Here is a 14795-nt window from a genome sequence, read left to right on the forward strand (position 1 = left end):
CCAACGTAAAGATAAATAAGTAAATGTGTTTTCAATACAACACTAAACTAATAGTATGTTGTAAGGCATGGACGTTAATAATTCCCCTATACTATTTTCAGAAATAATATTGTTGGTGTACGTGTAACCCTAACCTGACGAACAAAAGCTCTTATTTTTCGACCGGAAGCAGTCAACGTGTCAAAGGTTGAGCACATTGTTCCTCGGCGGTAGAGTCGGGTAAAGTAGAGTGCATGCAGAGTCCCTCACAGAGGAATGAATGAAGTTTTAATACGTCCATGGTTTTCCCTCAATGAGATATCTGACGTTAGCGCACACTTTTTCAATACACGTCGCCGTATAGAGAAACAGTGACTGCAACGCTATTCTGTGCGCGAGAGTTCATCTTATCAGAGGTAAGCTTTGGGAAGTGTGTGCACAACATGCTAAAGCTAACAGTTAGCCTGAACAGGAGGTGCTGAAGTTGTAGGTAACGTTATGATAAGACTTTGGCTAATGCTAATGCAACTACGCCTTTCAACAACTTTGGTAAATTAACTTCGAGTAAGTGTATTTAGTGAGTAACACATTACATTTCGTATGGTTAACTATGATGGTTGGTTGTGTTCCACATGGACTCATTGAATTGGAGTCATTTTCGTCAGCTTGAGTAAAAGCTTGTGTTGTGAAGTAGCTTAATCTACATTACAAGGACTGAGAAACGTAGCCTGAGACACAGAATGTTGCAATTATATTCTGCAATGTCTCTTTTTTTCGCTATTAATCAGTTAGTCAACATTTGTCACTATTCATCTTAATTAACTGTACACTTTCTTTTGATAGAGCAAAATGTTTTTTCATCCAAACGTTGTGTTTGTAATGCCACTAACGACAACAAATATGACGATAAGAATATAGAGTAACAACATTTTGATTTTGGGACCGTTCACATTCACTTGGGAAGGTTAAAAACTAGTCTGGAGCCCTGGTTTTACGAATATGTTGATGATTATTTAGCATTTATTTGGCCTGAATCATTATGACAGATAATTTTAATACCTGATCTAATGCCTACTTGCTGACACACTTTGTAAATGTATACGTTCCCATCATTAGATAAAATAGAAGCACATTTAATCAAAGTCAACAAAGTGTCAACTTCCTAGGCTTTTCAGTTGTTTTAATTTCTTTAAACTTTAAATTTTTAAATTTAACAGAGTGGCTTCATGATATCATGTGTATTTTCTTTTCTAAGTTCATAAACCAGGACAGAGATGGCTGGAATTCTCTTTGAGGATATCTTTGATGTAAAAGACATTGATCCTGATGGCAAGAAGTTTGACAGAGGTGTGTGACATATAATTACATAACATGATGATTAAAGAATGTGAGTTTCTAAAACCAACACTGCACTTGTAATTTCTGCATGTAATCAACCATACACCAGGTGTCCAAGGAAACAAATAAATGAATGCTTATATTGCTTGTGGGCACTCATTCATTAATGCAGTGTTTGTTGAATTTGTATGTGGGTCATGTTGCTTCTTAGCTTTTTTTGTTTTGAGTTTTTTGTAAGTTTATTTTTTCACCTGCAAAGAGTATTAACTTTAATTTCCATTGTGTGACTATAAGGTTTTCAGTGTGGTTTGCCTTCAATGTCAATCTGCAACATAACTGATCCAAACTCTATTGTGATTCATTTCTACAGTATCTCGTCTGCATTGTGAAAGTGAATCTTTTAAGATGGACCTCATATTGGATGTGAACATTCAGATCTATCCTGTTGATCTCGGTAAAGGAGCAACCTTTTTGTTCTGTGTATATTTATTTAAAGATTTTTTTCTCACAAAATCATTCTAAATGTAGTTTTATATATAACATGGCCAGAGCGTATCAGTAAAACTGTACTGCAAATACAAGACAGTGGCTTCTATGTATGAATGTACCCTTTGATAAAGGTTCAAACCCCCATGCATCAAAAACACATCACTTACCCAAGTATCCATATGAACCCAGCTTGTTTACGTGTGTCCATATCGTTAAGGTGACAAGTTCAGACTGGTCATTGCCAGCACGTTATACGAAGACGGAACACCAGATGATGGAGAGTACAATCCTCAGGATGATCGGCCATCGAGGTAAGACATTCCCTTGATCTATTGATGCATGTAACATTTCCCTCAAACATTTGGAAATGCTGCTTTAACTGTTCCCTTTGTTATGCAGAAATGTTTTTTAGTTTTAGATAGGTGTTCTCATTTAACTTTGTTGACATTTCCAGAGCGGACCAGTTTGATTATGTGATGTACGGGAAGGTTTACAAGATTGAGGGCGATGAGACTTCAACAGAAGCAGCCACACGCCTGTAAGTGATGTAACATGGTTAAAATAAAGTTCTGAAGTACATTTGGTTTTACATTTCCATGAGTTATTTTTTTTAAATAGTCATTCCCAAAGTAAGATATTAAAATAACCACATTAATTTAAAATTGACTAGTATTGATTATTATATTTGCAGCATTTAAATGATGAATATGGTTGTACAATTAACCATAACCCTCGGTTACAATAATGATTAGCACTCTATTCTTTGTAAATGATCACCATCAGTTGTGTATTGCATTATTAATGGGTAGTAATACAATTGCCTGAAAATTTCCGTGTGAGATAGTTATTGTTAATCTTTGTCACCTCTCATTTGTACGCTTTAATCAAGTTCCGCTGGTGTGCTCCTTTTTTCCAGCTCTGCTTACGTGTCTTACGGTGGTCTGCTGATGAGGCTGCAGGGAGACGCCAACAACCTCCACGGCTTTGAGGTGGACTCCAGGGTCTACCTCCTCATGAAGAAACTGGCCTTCTAAAACCTAATCCACACTTACCATGGCTCTTCCACTGTCACAGTCAGCCTTAATGTCAAATCGAACTGCATACAGAAATCATTCGTACTTCCAAGTATGGACCACACAACCATCTCCACGAGCTGCCGACTGACGTAACACATGGAGGCTAAAGAAAACATTTAGTTTTTTATCGTCTTGGTTACAATGTTTTCTCTATGGAGATGGACAACAGAATAATGACTGTCACACTGCAAAATCCATCTGTTTGCAAACTGTAAATAAATATTTCTTTTATACAAAATGATTCTGGGTCACCTTGGAGCATACTATGATTACATTTTGTCTCTGCAAGTATATTTTATTTTTTCTTCTAACTTTATAGGGGAGAGTGGCTTAAGTTGTGCATTTTGGAAGTTGTGCCACCCCTTGTTTCTAGAAAACCGTGGAAGAAATTGGAAATGTGACCACATATTTAAAGGGGTAGTTCAGGATTTTAGACATAGGGCCTTATTCCCAAGTTAGCCTTGGTGTTCTTTATCAGTGGAGACAGTTTTCAACACATTTTTTCAGTCCTTCTAGTCGCAGAGTGCGCTCGTGCTAAGCTAGCGCACGGCATCGGGGGGATACCTAGCCTGCTACTAAAACAGTCTTACCCACTCCACAGTACACCCGAGGCTAATCAATTATAACGCCAGACTATCGATGTAAATGTCTGTGTTGATAGAATAATTTTAGAAAACACCCTGAAATATATGTACATATTTGAGTTGGAGACTTTACTGTCAAGGCCTCACTTTAAAGTCACTTTGAGTGAAAAGTTGCACAACTTAGGCCACTCTCCCCTACTATAATAGCTTTTTTTAAATTATGAACAAGAATGGGGATTCCATTTGTAACAAAGTTTCTATATATATGGACTGCATGTAAACTGCTATAGTAAAGAGTGCATATAGGGAGCTTTACTAAAGAAGCTGGTGCTTCTCAACCTAAAGGGCAGCGATCTGATCTAAAACACAACATTGTCTTTGGAAAAAGAAAATATTGAATTGAGAAACATACATCATTCAGTCTGAACATTAAAACTATTAAATATTGAGACATTTGTCCCTACAGCCAATACACACATTACTGACATGCCTTTTAGAGTTGTGGTCTCGAAGTATTCATTGACTACACACAAGTTTGCTCTATACTTGCTTGGATGGTAGCAAACTAAAAATGTGGACACTCACGAGATGGAAGATTAAATTAAGGGGAAAGAAGCAGCTTTTGTGTGCAACACAGGCTTCTTAATGCCAGTGGTAATGGATGTCACAGGATGGAGAGGAAAACTGCCATTGACTCACAGACTCCCTGATATGTGCATGTGTAAAGTTTAAGAAAGAGTGCTACACCAAGTTCAAATTTAATTGGTGTACTGTATTATTTTGAAAGCCAATAAAAAAAATATTCTGCAGCAGATTTCATGAGGATGATCAGTCAATGCACACTACATAAGCATACTGTGACAATACATAAACAACAGAGCAAAGTTGTGTGTTACTCTTTTTGTTTATTCATAATAACATAATACAATGGTCATATACATAAACGCAGCTCTAAATAGTATCGGCTCGTGGGACTGTTCGGTTCCAAGCATGGTTCCAAGGTGTGCGTGTGTCCACCGGAAGTGATGTAGGGCTATGACAGATTAGATTAAACTGCGCAGGAGCGTGGGACGCGCAGTTTAGCTTGTGCAGGTCCGGGGCTGGTGCTACGGGCATTACCGGCTCAGGGAGTTTACTCATTGGAGAGAGATACGTAGGACACTCAGGAGGACAACATGCAATACTACATTGAACATCTGTTATGCGGACTGCGTACGGGCTCGGTATGTCCCCACATTCGCCTCTAATTGGTAGCAACGCATTTGGGATTATGTCAGCTGTGGTGGCGTTTTGCATAGAGACCAGAATGAATGTGAATCTTGACGAAGAATGAAGGCAATCGGTGTAAAACGAAGTATAGATATAAATTCTTAGCACCCAAACACGATGGATAATCGAAGGAAAAAGAAGATGACATTCTTCACCATCGGGCTTATGTTTCTTCTAAGCGGCGTGGAATATGGTGAGATCATATAGTATTGTTTTTTTTTTGTTTGTTTTGTTATTGTTGTGGCTTTTAGCCTCTGCTGCAACCCAGGGATATGTGTTTGAATGTTACACAGTGAGAGCACCAAATAAACATTTGATTACATTCATCCTTGTCAAGCCATTGGTTTGGATTGTATTTACCACAATTCAGAACATTTTCATTCATTAAAATATAGGCTGGTGGTAATGACACATGGAGAGAATGTGACATGTAGGGTAATTGTACCCATTAGTCTATTGAACATTGTGTACTGGTTTGAGAGTTTTGGAGCCTCTTGCCATTTTGTCCTGAGAAGTTTGAGCCTACTCAACCATCAATGAGCAGCTCTACGTCCCCAATCAAATCAAATTCAGCTTTATTGCATCTGCATATCATGGTAAGAAAGCCCTCTCCACACAGACAATGTGGTTAGAAAGTTATTTATTGACCTAAAAGCTAATATTACAAAATTTCACCTCCCATTTTCTTTCATGACCTTGAGCAATTCTAGCTGCAAACACGTTTTAGTTTTAACACTCCCACACACAGAGGGATTCCAAAACTAGGCCTTCCTCCCAAATGATGACAACATTTGAGCCATCATTTCCTCTATGGTATTTTTTCGGAGAGCATGCTTTATCTTTCGTCTTCGGCCCCCACAATTGAATTTGGATTGTAGCCTAGTGACTGAGTCAGCACTGTCCTTTTGTTAATGTTGTAATGAGCTTGTCTGCATTGACCTGGGGAGAAAGAGCTGCCACTCTAGCCAAAAGTTCAACTTTAAAGTGTGTTACCAACACCGGCACAGCAACGATTCAAAGTTCCTAGAGTTAAAACATAGGCATTACATCCTCACTTATGTCACCCTAGTCTCACCTCATTCTATCATTGTATGCAGCAGGCAAAAAGAGCACAAATGCACTAACAGTCTTAAATAAATCAGCATCTTTCTGCAGACTTATGAAGGTTCAAACAATCTATGTAGTTTAGTTTATCAATAGTTGTAAGGTTTCAGGGTACATTAACATGTGGTGCACCACATTAACACAGCCTTTATTAGACGTCACTATATGGTTAGCGGGAGTCACCGTCGTTTCAAAAGACACTGGTGACATTGGCCATGGGTATACTGCCTAAAAGGTGATCATGCTTTCTTACCCAACAGAGCTGCAGTAGTCGCAAGCAAAAGTATTAGGAACAGATAGACTTTAAATAAATTAAAGTGAATAAACCGTAATATTTTGTCGCAAATACTTTGCTTGCAATAACTGCATCAAGCCTGTGACCCATTGACATAACAAAACTTTTGCATTCTTCTTTTGTGGTGCTTTTCCAGGCTTTCAACGCAGCCTCATTCAGTTGCTGTTTGTTTTGGGGGGTTACTACCTCCGGTCTCCTCTTTAACAGGTAAAAAGCATGCTCTAGTCTATAGCGTTTAAGTCTGGATATTGACTTGGCCAGTCTATAACCTTCCATTTCTTGCCCCTGATGAACTCCTTTGTTGTTTTTGCAGTTTTTTTGGATCCTTATCTTGCTGCATGATGGAGCATCTTCCAATCAGTTTGGTTGCATCTTTCTTTAAATTGGCAGACCGAATGCTTCTGTAGACTTCTAAGTTAATTTTGCTGTTGCCATCATGTGTCACTGTGTTGTTGTCAAGATGAACCTTTACCAAAGTGATGGAAAGGCTAAAGTTTGGAGAAAGAAAGGATCTGCTCATGACCCCAAGCATACAAGCTCATCTGTGAAACACGGTGGAGGCAATGTCATGGCTTGGGCTTTCATGGCTTCTTCTGGGACAGGCTCATTATTCTTCATTGATGATGTAACACATGATGGCAACAGCAAAATGAACTCAGAAGTTTACAGAAACATTTTGTCTGACAATTTAAGGAAATATGCAACCAAACTGATTGGAAGATCCTTCATAATGCAGCAAGATAATGACCCAAAACACAACAAAAGAGTTAATCAGGGGCAAGAAGTGGAAGGTTTTAGATTGGCCAAGTCAATCTCCAGACTTAAACGCTATAGAGCATGCATTTTACCTGCTAAAGAGGAGACTTAAGAGAGTAACCCCCTAACACAAACAGCAACTGAATGAGGCTGCGGTGAAAGCCTGTAAAAGCATCACAAAAGAAGAATGCAAAAGTTTGGTGATGTCAATGGGTCACAGGCTTGATGCAGTTATTGCAAGCAAAGGTTTTGCGACAAAATAGTACGTTTTATTCACTTTAATTTATTTAAAGTCTATCTGTTCCAATACTTCTGCTCGCCTAAAAATGTGGTGTTCCTTTACAAATAATGATATCTTCTCAGGTGTGTATCGGATCCAGATGTGAATACCTGGAAATGAAAGCTGAAATGTTGAGCTATTGTCTCATATTCATCTTTTGGTGTCAAACCCAAATGTTTCCAGTCTACAGCAAAAATAAAGGAATTGGCCTCACTGTTCCGATACTTATGGAGGGGACTGTATAATAACATTACTTCAGGGGGTCTGATACAAACTAATCCCTCCCCTTCTTCTCTCTCCCCAGCTGTAATATTGCCCACAATATGGAGGTATTTGCAGACTTTGGAGGCAGCACCTTACTTCCTGGGTTTGACCCTGTCGGCATTCAGCTTTAGCGGCCTCCTGTCAGGGCCGCTCTTTGGACACCTGTCCGACAGAACGGGGACCACCAAGAAGATCATCTTGTTTGCCGACATGTTCGAGATAGCTGGTGAGTCGGCTCACATTTGTCAACCTCAATAACATTGTATGATCCACATCTCTTATCTCTTCTATCTGATTGCCATTCATGCATAATTTGTTTTCTACTCCAGTTTATTTTTGTACTCCTTTTTACTCCTCAAGGTAATTTCATGTATTTTATGGGATACTCCAAGTGGCTCCTACTGTCAAGCAGACTGGTGGCCGGTGAGTCTGCACAAAGTAACACTCTGACCACTCTGATCATTCATTTGACAGGTGGCAAAAAGCCAGCAGAAAAGGCATTTCATAACATGATGTGAAGGTACAACCGATTTGAAAGGACTGAATTATGACTTGGAGCTGGTCCATTGAGCCTTCTGATATCTGATTAGTTTAGCTTCTGTTCAAGATAATGTGACAAATAATGAACCCAGCAATGATAAATGATATGACACCCCCCCCTCCCCCCCCCTCAAGGCGTCAGTGCTGTAATTGACTCATGACGTACATGTTTTCCTCCAGGCATAGGCACAGGTGCCGGCTCGACTATCTTCGGCTTCCTGACCAGAGTTACTGCCCCTGGCGACCGTGCCACTGTGTTTGCTGCTGTCATGGCATGTCGGCAAGCTGGCCTTCTGATTGGTCAGTGCTCTTCTGCTTTCTGCTTACAAAATACTTAAGGCTGCATACTTATCATTTACATTGAAACATTTTAAATTCCTTTACACAGGAAATAAGGCAAGGTTAGTGTGATGATACATATGTTGTAGGATTTTAGAGATAAGTTTTCTTCTTACTCAGATTAAGTGGAATGTTTCATCCAGGTTTTAGGTTGAACATATGGATAAAATGCGTGTGTCTTATTTGTTTGTGTTTGACACAGGTCCAGCATGTAACATCTTCCTGAGGCTGTGTGATTTCAACCTGGGTCCGTTTGTGGTTAACAAATATACTGCGCCGGGGGTAAGGGAAAAAAAAAACACGGTATCATGAGTTGTGTGCAACACATTTATTTTTTGCCCCACCAAAGAAAAGCCTTAACACTTATGTCCGCCCTCTGCAGTTGTTCATGTGCCTGATGTGGATTCTCCTTCAACTGGTGGTGGTCTTCATGTACTGGGACCTTCCTTCTCTAGAGAGGGGCAAGGCCAAAGAGAGTTCAGTGAGCCACAGCGGAGAGGAGGAAGAAAACCAAAAGGGGCTTGTGGAAGAAGACGATGGCAGTGATGAAGAAAAGCCTCTAATGGCGTCCCAGGAGTTGGCTGGGTCCTACGGCTCAGTGGTGCAGTCCAAGACACCGGGAAGCCACAACCCTGCTGCTGCCTCAAATGCCGCGCTGAACCATATTTCTCCGCCCCTGTCTCCTGTGCCACCAGAGCCCCACGAACCTTCAAGCCCATATAACAATGTCAGCATGTCCCGAGGTGTGTGTGTGTGTGTGTGTGTGTGTGTGTGTGTGTGTGTGTGTGTGTGTGTGTGTGTGTGTGTGTGTGTGTGTGTGTGTGTGTGTGTGTGTGTGTGTGTGTGTGTGTGTGTGTGTGTGTGTGTGTGTGTGTGTGTGTGTGTGTGTGTGTGTGTGTGTGTGTGTGTGTGTGTGTGTGTGTGTGTGTGTCACTATTATTCATGGGTTTAAACAAACTGTGAAACTATCTCTTTAAGGTCTTAAAAAATATTTTTTTAACATTGAGTTGTAAATGGTGCAGTCAGCGATACTGGGGGAATGCTTGCTGTCAAAATCACTTTATGTCAAAATCCGTGAATATCTCCACACGATCAGCTACCTGTCCGTACTGTGTGTGTGCACACGCTGAAAAAAAGCTGCTGTTAATACACAGCCCAGGCTCTGTAAGCGGGCTTGTTGCTTGCTACGGTGGGCCCCCTTGGTTTACGTATCAGTTCACAGAGCCTAGGCTGTGTAATATTAATATCAGATTTTTTTTTTTCAGCGCACACACATTACCGAAAAGTAGTGGTCCATGAGGAGATATTCACTGATTTTGACAACAAGCATTCTCCAGAATCGCTGACTGCACCTTTTATATTAAGGCTTGATAGTGAAAAATGCAAAAAGAGAAAATCAACTGGCTAAGTTTGTCTTAGATCACATATTACTGGGCTTTGGAAGCACTAATGGATACAGTATGTATTGTGTGTCTTCCTATAAAGCAGACGCAGTTTAAAAATTAGGGGGTATTTCATTGTATGCCTTCTCTTAAAGGTGCAGTGTGTAATGTGACATCATCAAGAAAGTTCTACAAAGTTCTAGAATGCAACGCTCCCTGGGTAACCCCAACCCTTTAGAATAATAACAGAAGCTACAGTGGCCTTCAAGGACAAGAACAATTCTAAATTTTAAACAAGGCACCTGATGACATTCCAAAAACATGGATTCCTCCATAAGACTTGCCTGCTCAATGTACAAAATGTAATATTAATATTTGTAATTCTCCGCTCAAGAGGATAATTCAGATTATTGGCAGAGGTGATTTTACACCAATGAGGACATATTTATGAATGAGGATATTGATTTCAGCTAATACATTACTTAAAATGTTACACAGTGTCCCTTTAAGCCAAGTTTGAGGAGCTTCCCCAGGTATAGGCGTTTGCCAGAGAGATGCAGATGGATGACAGTGACTCTCTGCTTTGTTGAGCACTCTGTGAAACCCATCCGTCTCTGACTTTGTCTATTGCCTCTGTAGAGTTCCTGAGAGAAGAGGTGGTTGTGCTGCTGGCTGCTCAGTTCATCACCCTCTTCAATCAGACAGCGCTGGAGGTACACACACACACACACACAGAAACATACACATGGATATCTCACGATATAATTATTTTTAGTAGCAGAAAAAAAAATTCAACATTGATTCTGAAAATGTTTAATCTTTTCACAACTGTAATCAGGTGACATGATGTGTTTTATTATGGGCATTTATACACTCCACCCATTCTGCCTCCCTCCACCAGACCATGGTGACCCCAATGACCCAGAAGTACTTTGGCTATGGGGAGCTGGAGAACAGCGTGATGTACTGTCTGTGTGGTGTGGAGGTGATCGCCGGCTTCCTGTTTGTGCACTGGCTGAGCCAGCGTGTTGCAGAGCGCGTGGTGCTAGCCATCGGCCTGGCCATCTGCATCGTCTCTGGGGTCTGGTGCCTGATCTTCCTGGCTAACCCCATAGGTCAGGGTCTGCACTGAACAAACTGCTCACTCCTGTGTTATCGTGTACAGCAGAATTTCATCGGCTGTAAACTGATCTCCCACTAGATACATTCCATTATTCACTGATAACTCCATAAAGCATTTTCACATATTTATCTGATAGGCTTTGCTAACATGCTCATATATTCAGCTGGTGTAAAGTCTATGATGAGCAAGCTAAAGGTTATATTCATCCTTGCGATCCCAAAGAAATCAATTAGTTTCTCTTTTTTTTCCCACAAAAAAAACAAATAAAAAGAGACAAATTTGCATACAAAGAAAAATCTAAAATGAAACAGGTTGTACAGGTGAGGTGATTACAAAAAACTATATAGCCTCGTTAAGGAAATCCCTCAAAAGTAGTTTAAAAAAAGTAATTTAATCCAGAGACTTATACAAAGGGGAAAAAAGTTGACATCATTGAACTAACACAAAACAATGATCCGAAATGTCTGATCGGCTTGTAGTCAGTCAATTGATTTTCCTGTTTACACTGGTCTGTATCAATCTTCTTCACTCTGTGTTTTTGTTGTTGTTGTTTTTGCTCTTTATAGGTGGTTTTGAATGGCAGCTGACTGAGTTCATCATTGGGGTGTTTCTGCAGGTTTTGGGTTTGCCATTTGTCGCTGTGGCTCAGGTTTCCCTCTTCAGCAAAGTCACTTCTGAGAAAACGCAAGGTGAGAAACGGCGCCCACTGGTGGACAAGATAAACATTGCACGTTGGCTGGAAATAGCCCCGTGTGTCTCATTTACGTTGAACCCTGTGGTGTTAGCAGCATACAGTCTATGGGTGTTAGGTGTGTCAGGTTCTTATTAGGTCTTTGTGTGTGTCTTGTTTGTGTTCCAGGTTTCAGTCAGGGAGTGCGTCGCTCAGTGGGAGGCCTGGCTACCATCCTGGGCCCCCTGTGGGCTGGCGGCCTCACCGACAACATGTACATCATGATGGGGGTGATGATGGCTCTGCTGGTATTACTCACGGTCTGTGAAAATAAATTAGGTTTAATAAGAATAGAAAAAAAGGCAAGAGACTGACAACAAAAGGAGATCTGAACATTATTGTGTTATTATTTTACTACATTTCTGGTATAGTCAATTTTATAGGTCACAGGTTCTCTGGTTATGTTTGGTTTTGAAATCTGGCTCTATATTTGTCTAAATATGGGTCGCATTACTCTTTCAAGCAAACATTTAAATTGGATCTTTTTTTTTGCAGTGCAAATCATATTACAATGAATGAGAAACAAACAAACCACAGTTAAGAGTTTAGAGTTGGGAATAGGGCAGTGGGCAGACATCTCATAGCCAGCAGCTGCTCTTGCGTTAGGGAACAAACAAGCAGTACACAATGCTGGTAATTCCTGTAATGAAGCATGAGCACACCGCTGCCCAACAACCAAATGTTTCCGCTATCGTTGAGAGAGAGGAAAACAAGACCCAAGTGCACGCAGTGCCTATCAAAGAAGGACTCAATGTGTGCACTTATATCCAGGAAACAGTGAGCCCACCCTGCGTGTCCTCCTTCCAAACTGGGTTCCACCTTCCAAACTGGGTTCCACTAACATCATCCTTCTGTCATGTTTTTCTTTGAAAGCACATTCTGACCGCAGGGTTCACAGCACAAATCCTCAATATGTGAACCTATCTGTAGCTTCTCTAAATGATTCAGTTCTCATGATTCACTTTGCAACTGAACCAAGAAAGAGAGCTTTGTGCAAACACAAGCTAATCACTGCTTAAGAAAAACAGGGCTACCAACAATTTTTCAGATCATGAGAAATCCTTTCAGCTAACGATTCTGTCATATTGTCTAACACAGATGATGCTGGCTTTCTCATACGACCGGATGCTTGCTCCTGCTACAGAGGAGGCAGAGGATAGCTCTGAGGTCTGTGGCTAATCCAGCAGGTGGCCGATGCAATAAAAGTGGATATGGAAAGGTAGTAGTTTACAAATAACATTCATTTTGTGAAAGAAACATGTCATCACATTTTTTTTTTTTTTTTTTTAGCAGATGCTGTAAAACGTGTGTTGTATGAACTGAAGACCTTGTTTCTTTTTTTCCTAAATATTTAATATGAGCCAGTAACAATTAAAATGGGCTCTGGGATTTTGGATACCATTTTGTTATGTAACGATAAATTGATACATTCCCATGGAAAATCTATAATTGATTAGTTCTAAGTGTGCACTTCTTTTCTCTGATTACTGCCAGATATTCTAAATAATGTAGCAGCCTTGTATGCCAAATAACCCTGTTATCCTGAATTTGTTTCCCCTTCCACCAGTGCACAGTGGGAAGTTCCCTGTCCTGCACCCGACAGTCCCACCACAGTTTTCACTTTCTGCATTGGGACAAGCGTGCAGGGTGATAACGCACACACCCCACCACCTCCCTGAGTGCTCACCCAAAGGCTCGGACTTGTCAGCTTTGTGCGCAGAGTAAAACTCCGGTGGACATGTGTATTTCTGGTGGAAATCTAGAATTCAGCATCGGCACAGCATGTGGAATCTTTGGATGAACATTGTTTCCGTGGTTTCATGTTCAGCACTGAGCACCAACACACCAGGTGCACACACACACACACACACACACACACACACACACACACACACACACACACACACACACACACACACACACACACACACACACACACACACACACACACACACACACACACACACACACACACACACACAATATACAACATTTATTGTTTTGTTATTGAATGGGCCAAATGGATGTGGATTTACCTGACCTATGGCCTTGTGTTGTTGGAGAATAAATGGGCTGTTTAGCATTGTTACTTAATAATTGTAATAATAATACTTTTGCACCATCTACTCGCCACACGCAGTCAAAATATCCATCAGCTCAATGAAGAGAACCGGGTTAGTGAAATTCCCGAAAGCAATGTTTTTTATTTATGTGAAAGAGTTTTGTCTGGCAGGTAGAAAACCAGGCATTACTGTTCTATAAAGTAAAATACTCAAATGTTTAAAAACAAAATGTACCTTTTGTCAGAATGATTTCAACCTCAATGAAATATAATTTCAAACCACCTCCATGTTTGTCTACGTCTGATATTGAACATCTGTCCTTGAACCCAGTGACATTTTTGCAAAAAAAATATAATTTTCTATGCAAGTTGTATTTATTCATAAACAATGTTTGAACTATATGCTTTGTAATTAATACTTTGAAAGTGGCCTCTAACCACTGAAGCAATGTGTAGGAGACACTCTGTAAAAGACCCACTAACACTAACACAAAATTATTGAATTAATGTGGGTTTTGACTGTTTATAATCCCATGGTGATTAAGATGCTTTTTGCAAAGGCCTTTAAAACTTTGCAGTAATAACACTCTCAGGGAAACATAATAAATATATAAAAAATTGTCTTATTAGGAGTTCTGTAATGTGTGTTCATGGCCATCTTATCAGTAAATTATTTATATAAATATTGGAATTCATTAAAAATAAAAAGAATGGCATGTTATCCGTCAAACATTAATTCGGGGTTGCTCTTAAAATTTGAAATCTTCCCTGCGTAAAAGCTGCTCGATAATGAATACGTTTGCTGCTTGAAAAAAAACAAAAAAACATTTGCCTTATTGTTTGATGCTGATGTAGTACATATTTATAACACTGGTGGGCGCTCTTAGTCTTTCTTTTGAAGCATATTTGAGCACAATGCTTTGTGTGTGTGTGTGTGTGTGTGTGTGTGAGTGCTCAGTTAGTCAGACACGCAACTCCATAAGGTCAAGTGCACCATTACAAATACACATGTTGGGGGGGGGGGGAACAGCATTACAGGCTACTTTGTTGTACAAAAGTAGTTATTTTCAAAAGGCGTTATGTTACATTTTGTACCGTTTAATTTTGTTTTATACAAACAACCACCACAAATACGTTATGAGTTAAGAGACTATTTATTATTTATTATGCAGATCTTTGGAGGCC

The 14795-nt window shown here is 40.0% G+C and overlaps 2 protein-coding genes across 4 annotated transcripts; both read left to right on the forward strand.

The window, feature by feature from the left end:
• The first annotated feature begins 214 nt into the window (after positions 1-214).
• On the forward strand, positions 215-3123 carry polr2h (RNA polymerase II, I and III subunit H). Its single transcript, XM_080033172.1, has 6 exons — positions 215-395; positions 1235-1326; positions 1688-1771; positions 2024-2117; positions 2261-2344; positions 2723-3123. The coding sequence occupies exons 2-6, from the start codon at positions 1254-1256 to the stop codon at positions 2838-2840; spliced, it is 453 nt and encodes a 150-aa protein (XP_079889298.1). The 5' UTR covers positions 215-395; positions 1235-1253; the 3' UTR covers positions 2841-3123.
• Positions 3124-4597: 1474 nt separating this feature from the next.
• On the forward strand, positions 4598-14152 carry mfsd8l1 (major facilitator superfamily domain containing 8-like 1). Of its 3 annotated transcripts, none has more exons than XM_080031978.1 (12): positions 4598-4928; positions 7475-7660; positions 7795-7857; positions 8155-8274; positions 8516-8595; positions 8696-9056; positions 10335-10408; positions 10597-10810; positions 11385-11507; positions 11678-11808; positions 12647-12767; positions 13116-14152. In XM_080031978.1, exons 1-11 carry the CDS (start codon positions 4853-4855, stop codon positions 12725-12727), a joined length of 1509 nt encoding a protein of 502 aa, XP_079888104.1. In that variant the 5' UTR covers positions 4598-4852; the 3' UTR covers positions 12728-12767; positions 13116-14152. The 3 variants fall into 3 exon arrangements, with proteins under 3 accessions (XP_079888104.1, XP_079888105.1, XP_079888106.1); XM_080031979.1 differs by having other exon boundaries at positions 11678-11778; XM_080031980.1 differs by lacking the exons at positions 10335-10408; positions 10597-10810.
• The last annotated feature ends 643 nt before the right edge of the window (positions 14153-14795 follow it).

This window comes from Ammodytes marinus, assembly GCF_949987685.1.
Source record: "Ammodytes marinus genome assembly, chromosome: 8".
Classification (NCBI taxonomy): domain Eukaryota; kingdom Metazoa; phylum Chordata; class Actinopteri; order Uranoscopiformes; family Ammodytidae; genus Ammodytes; species Ammodytes marinus.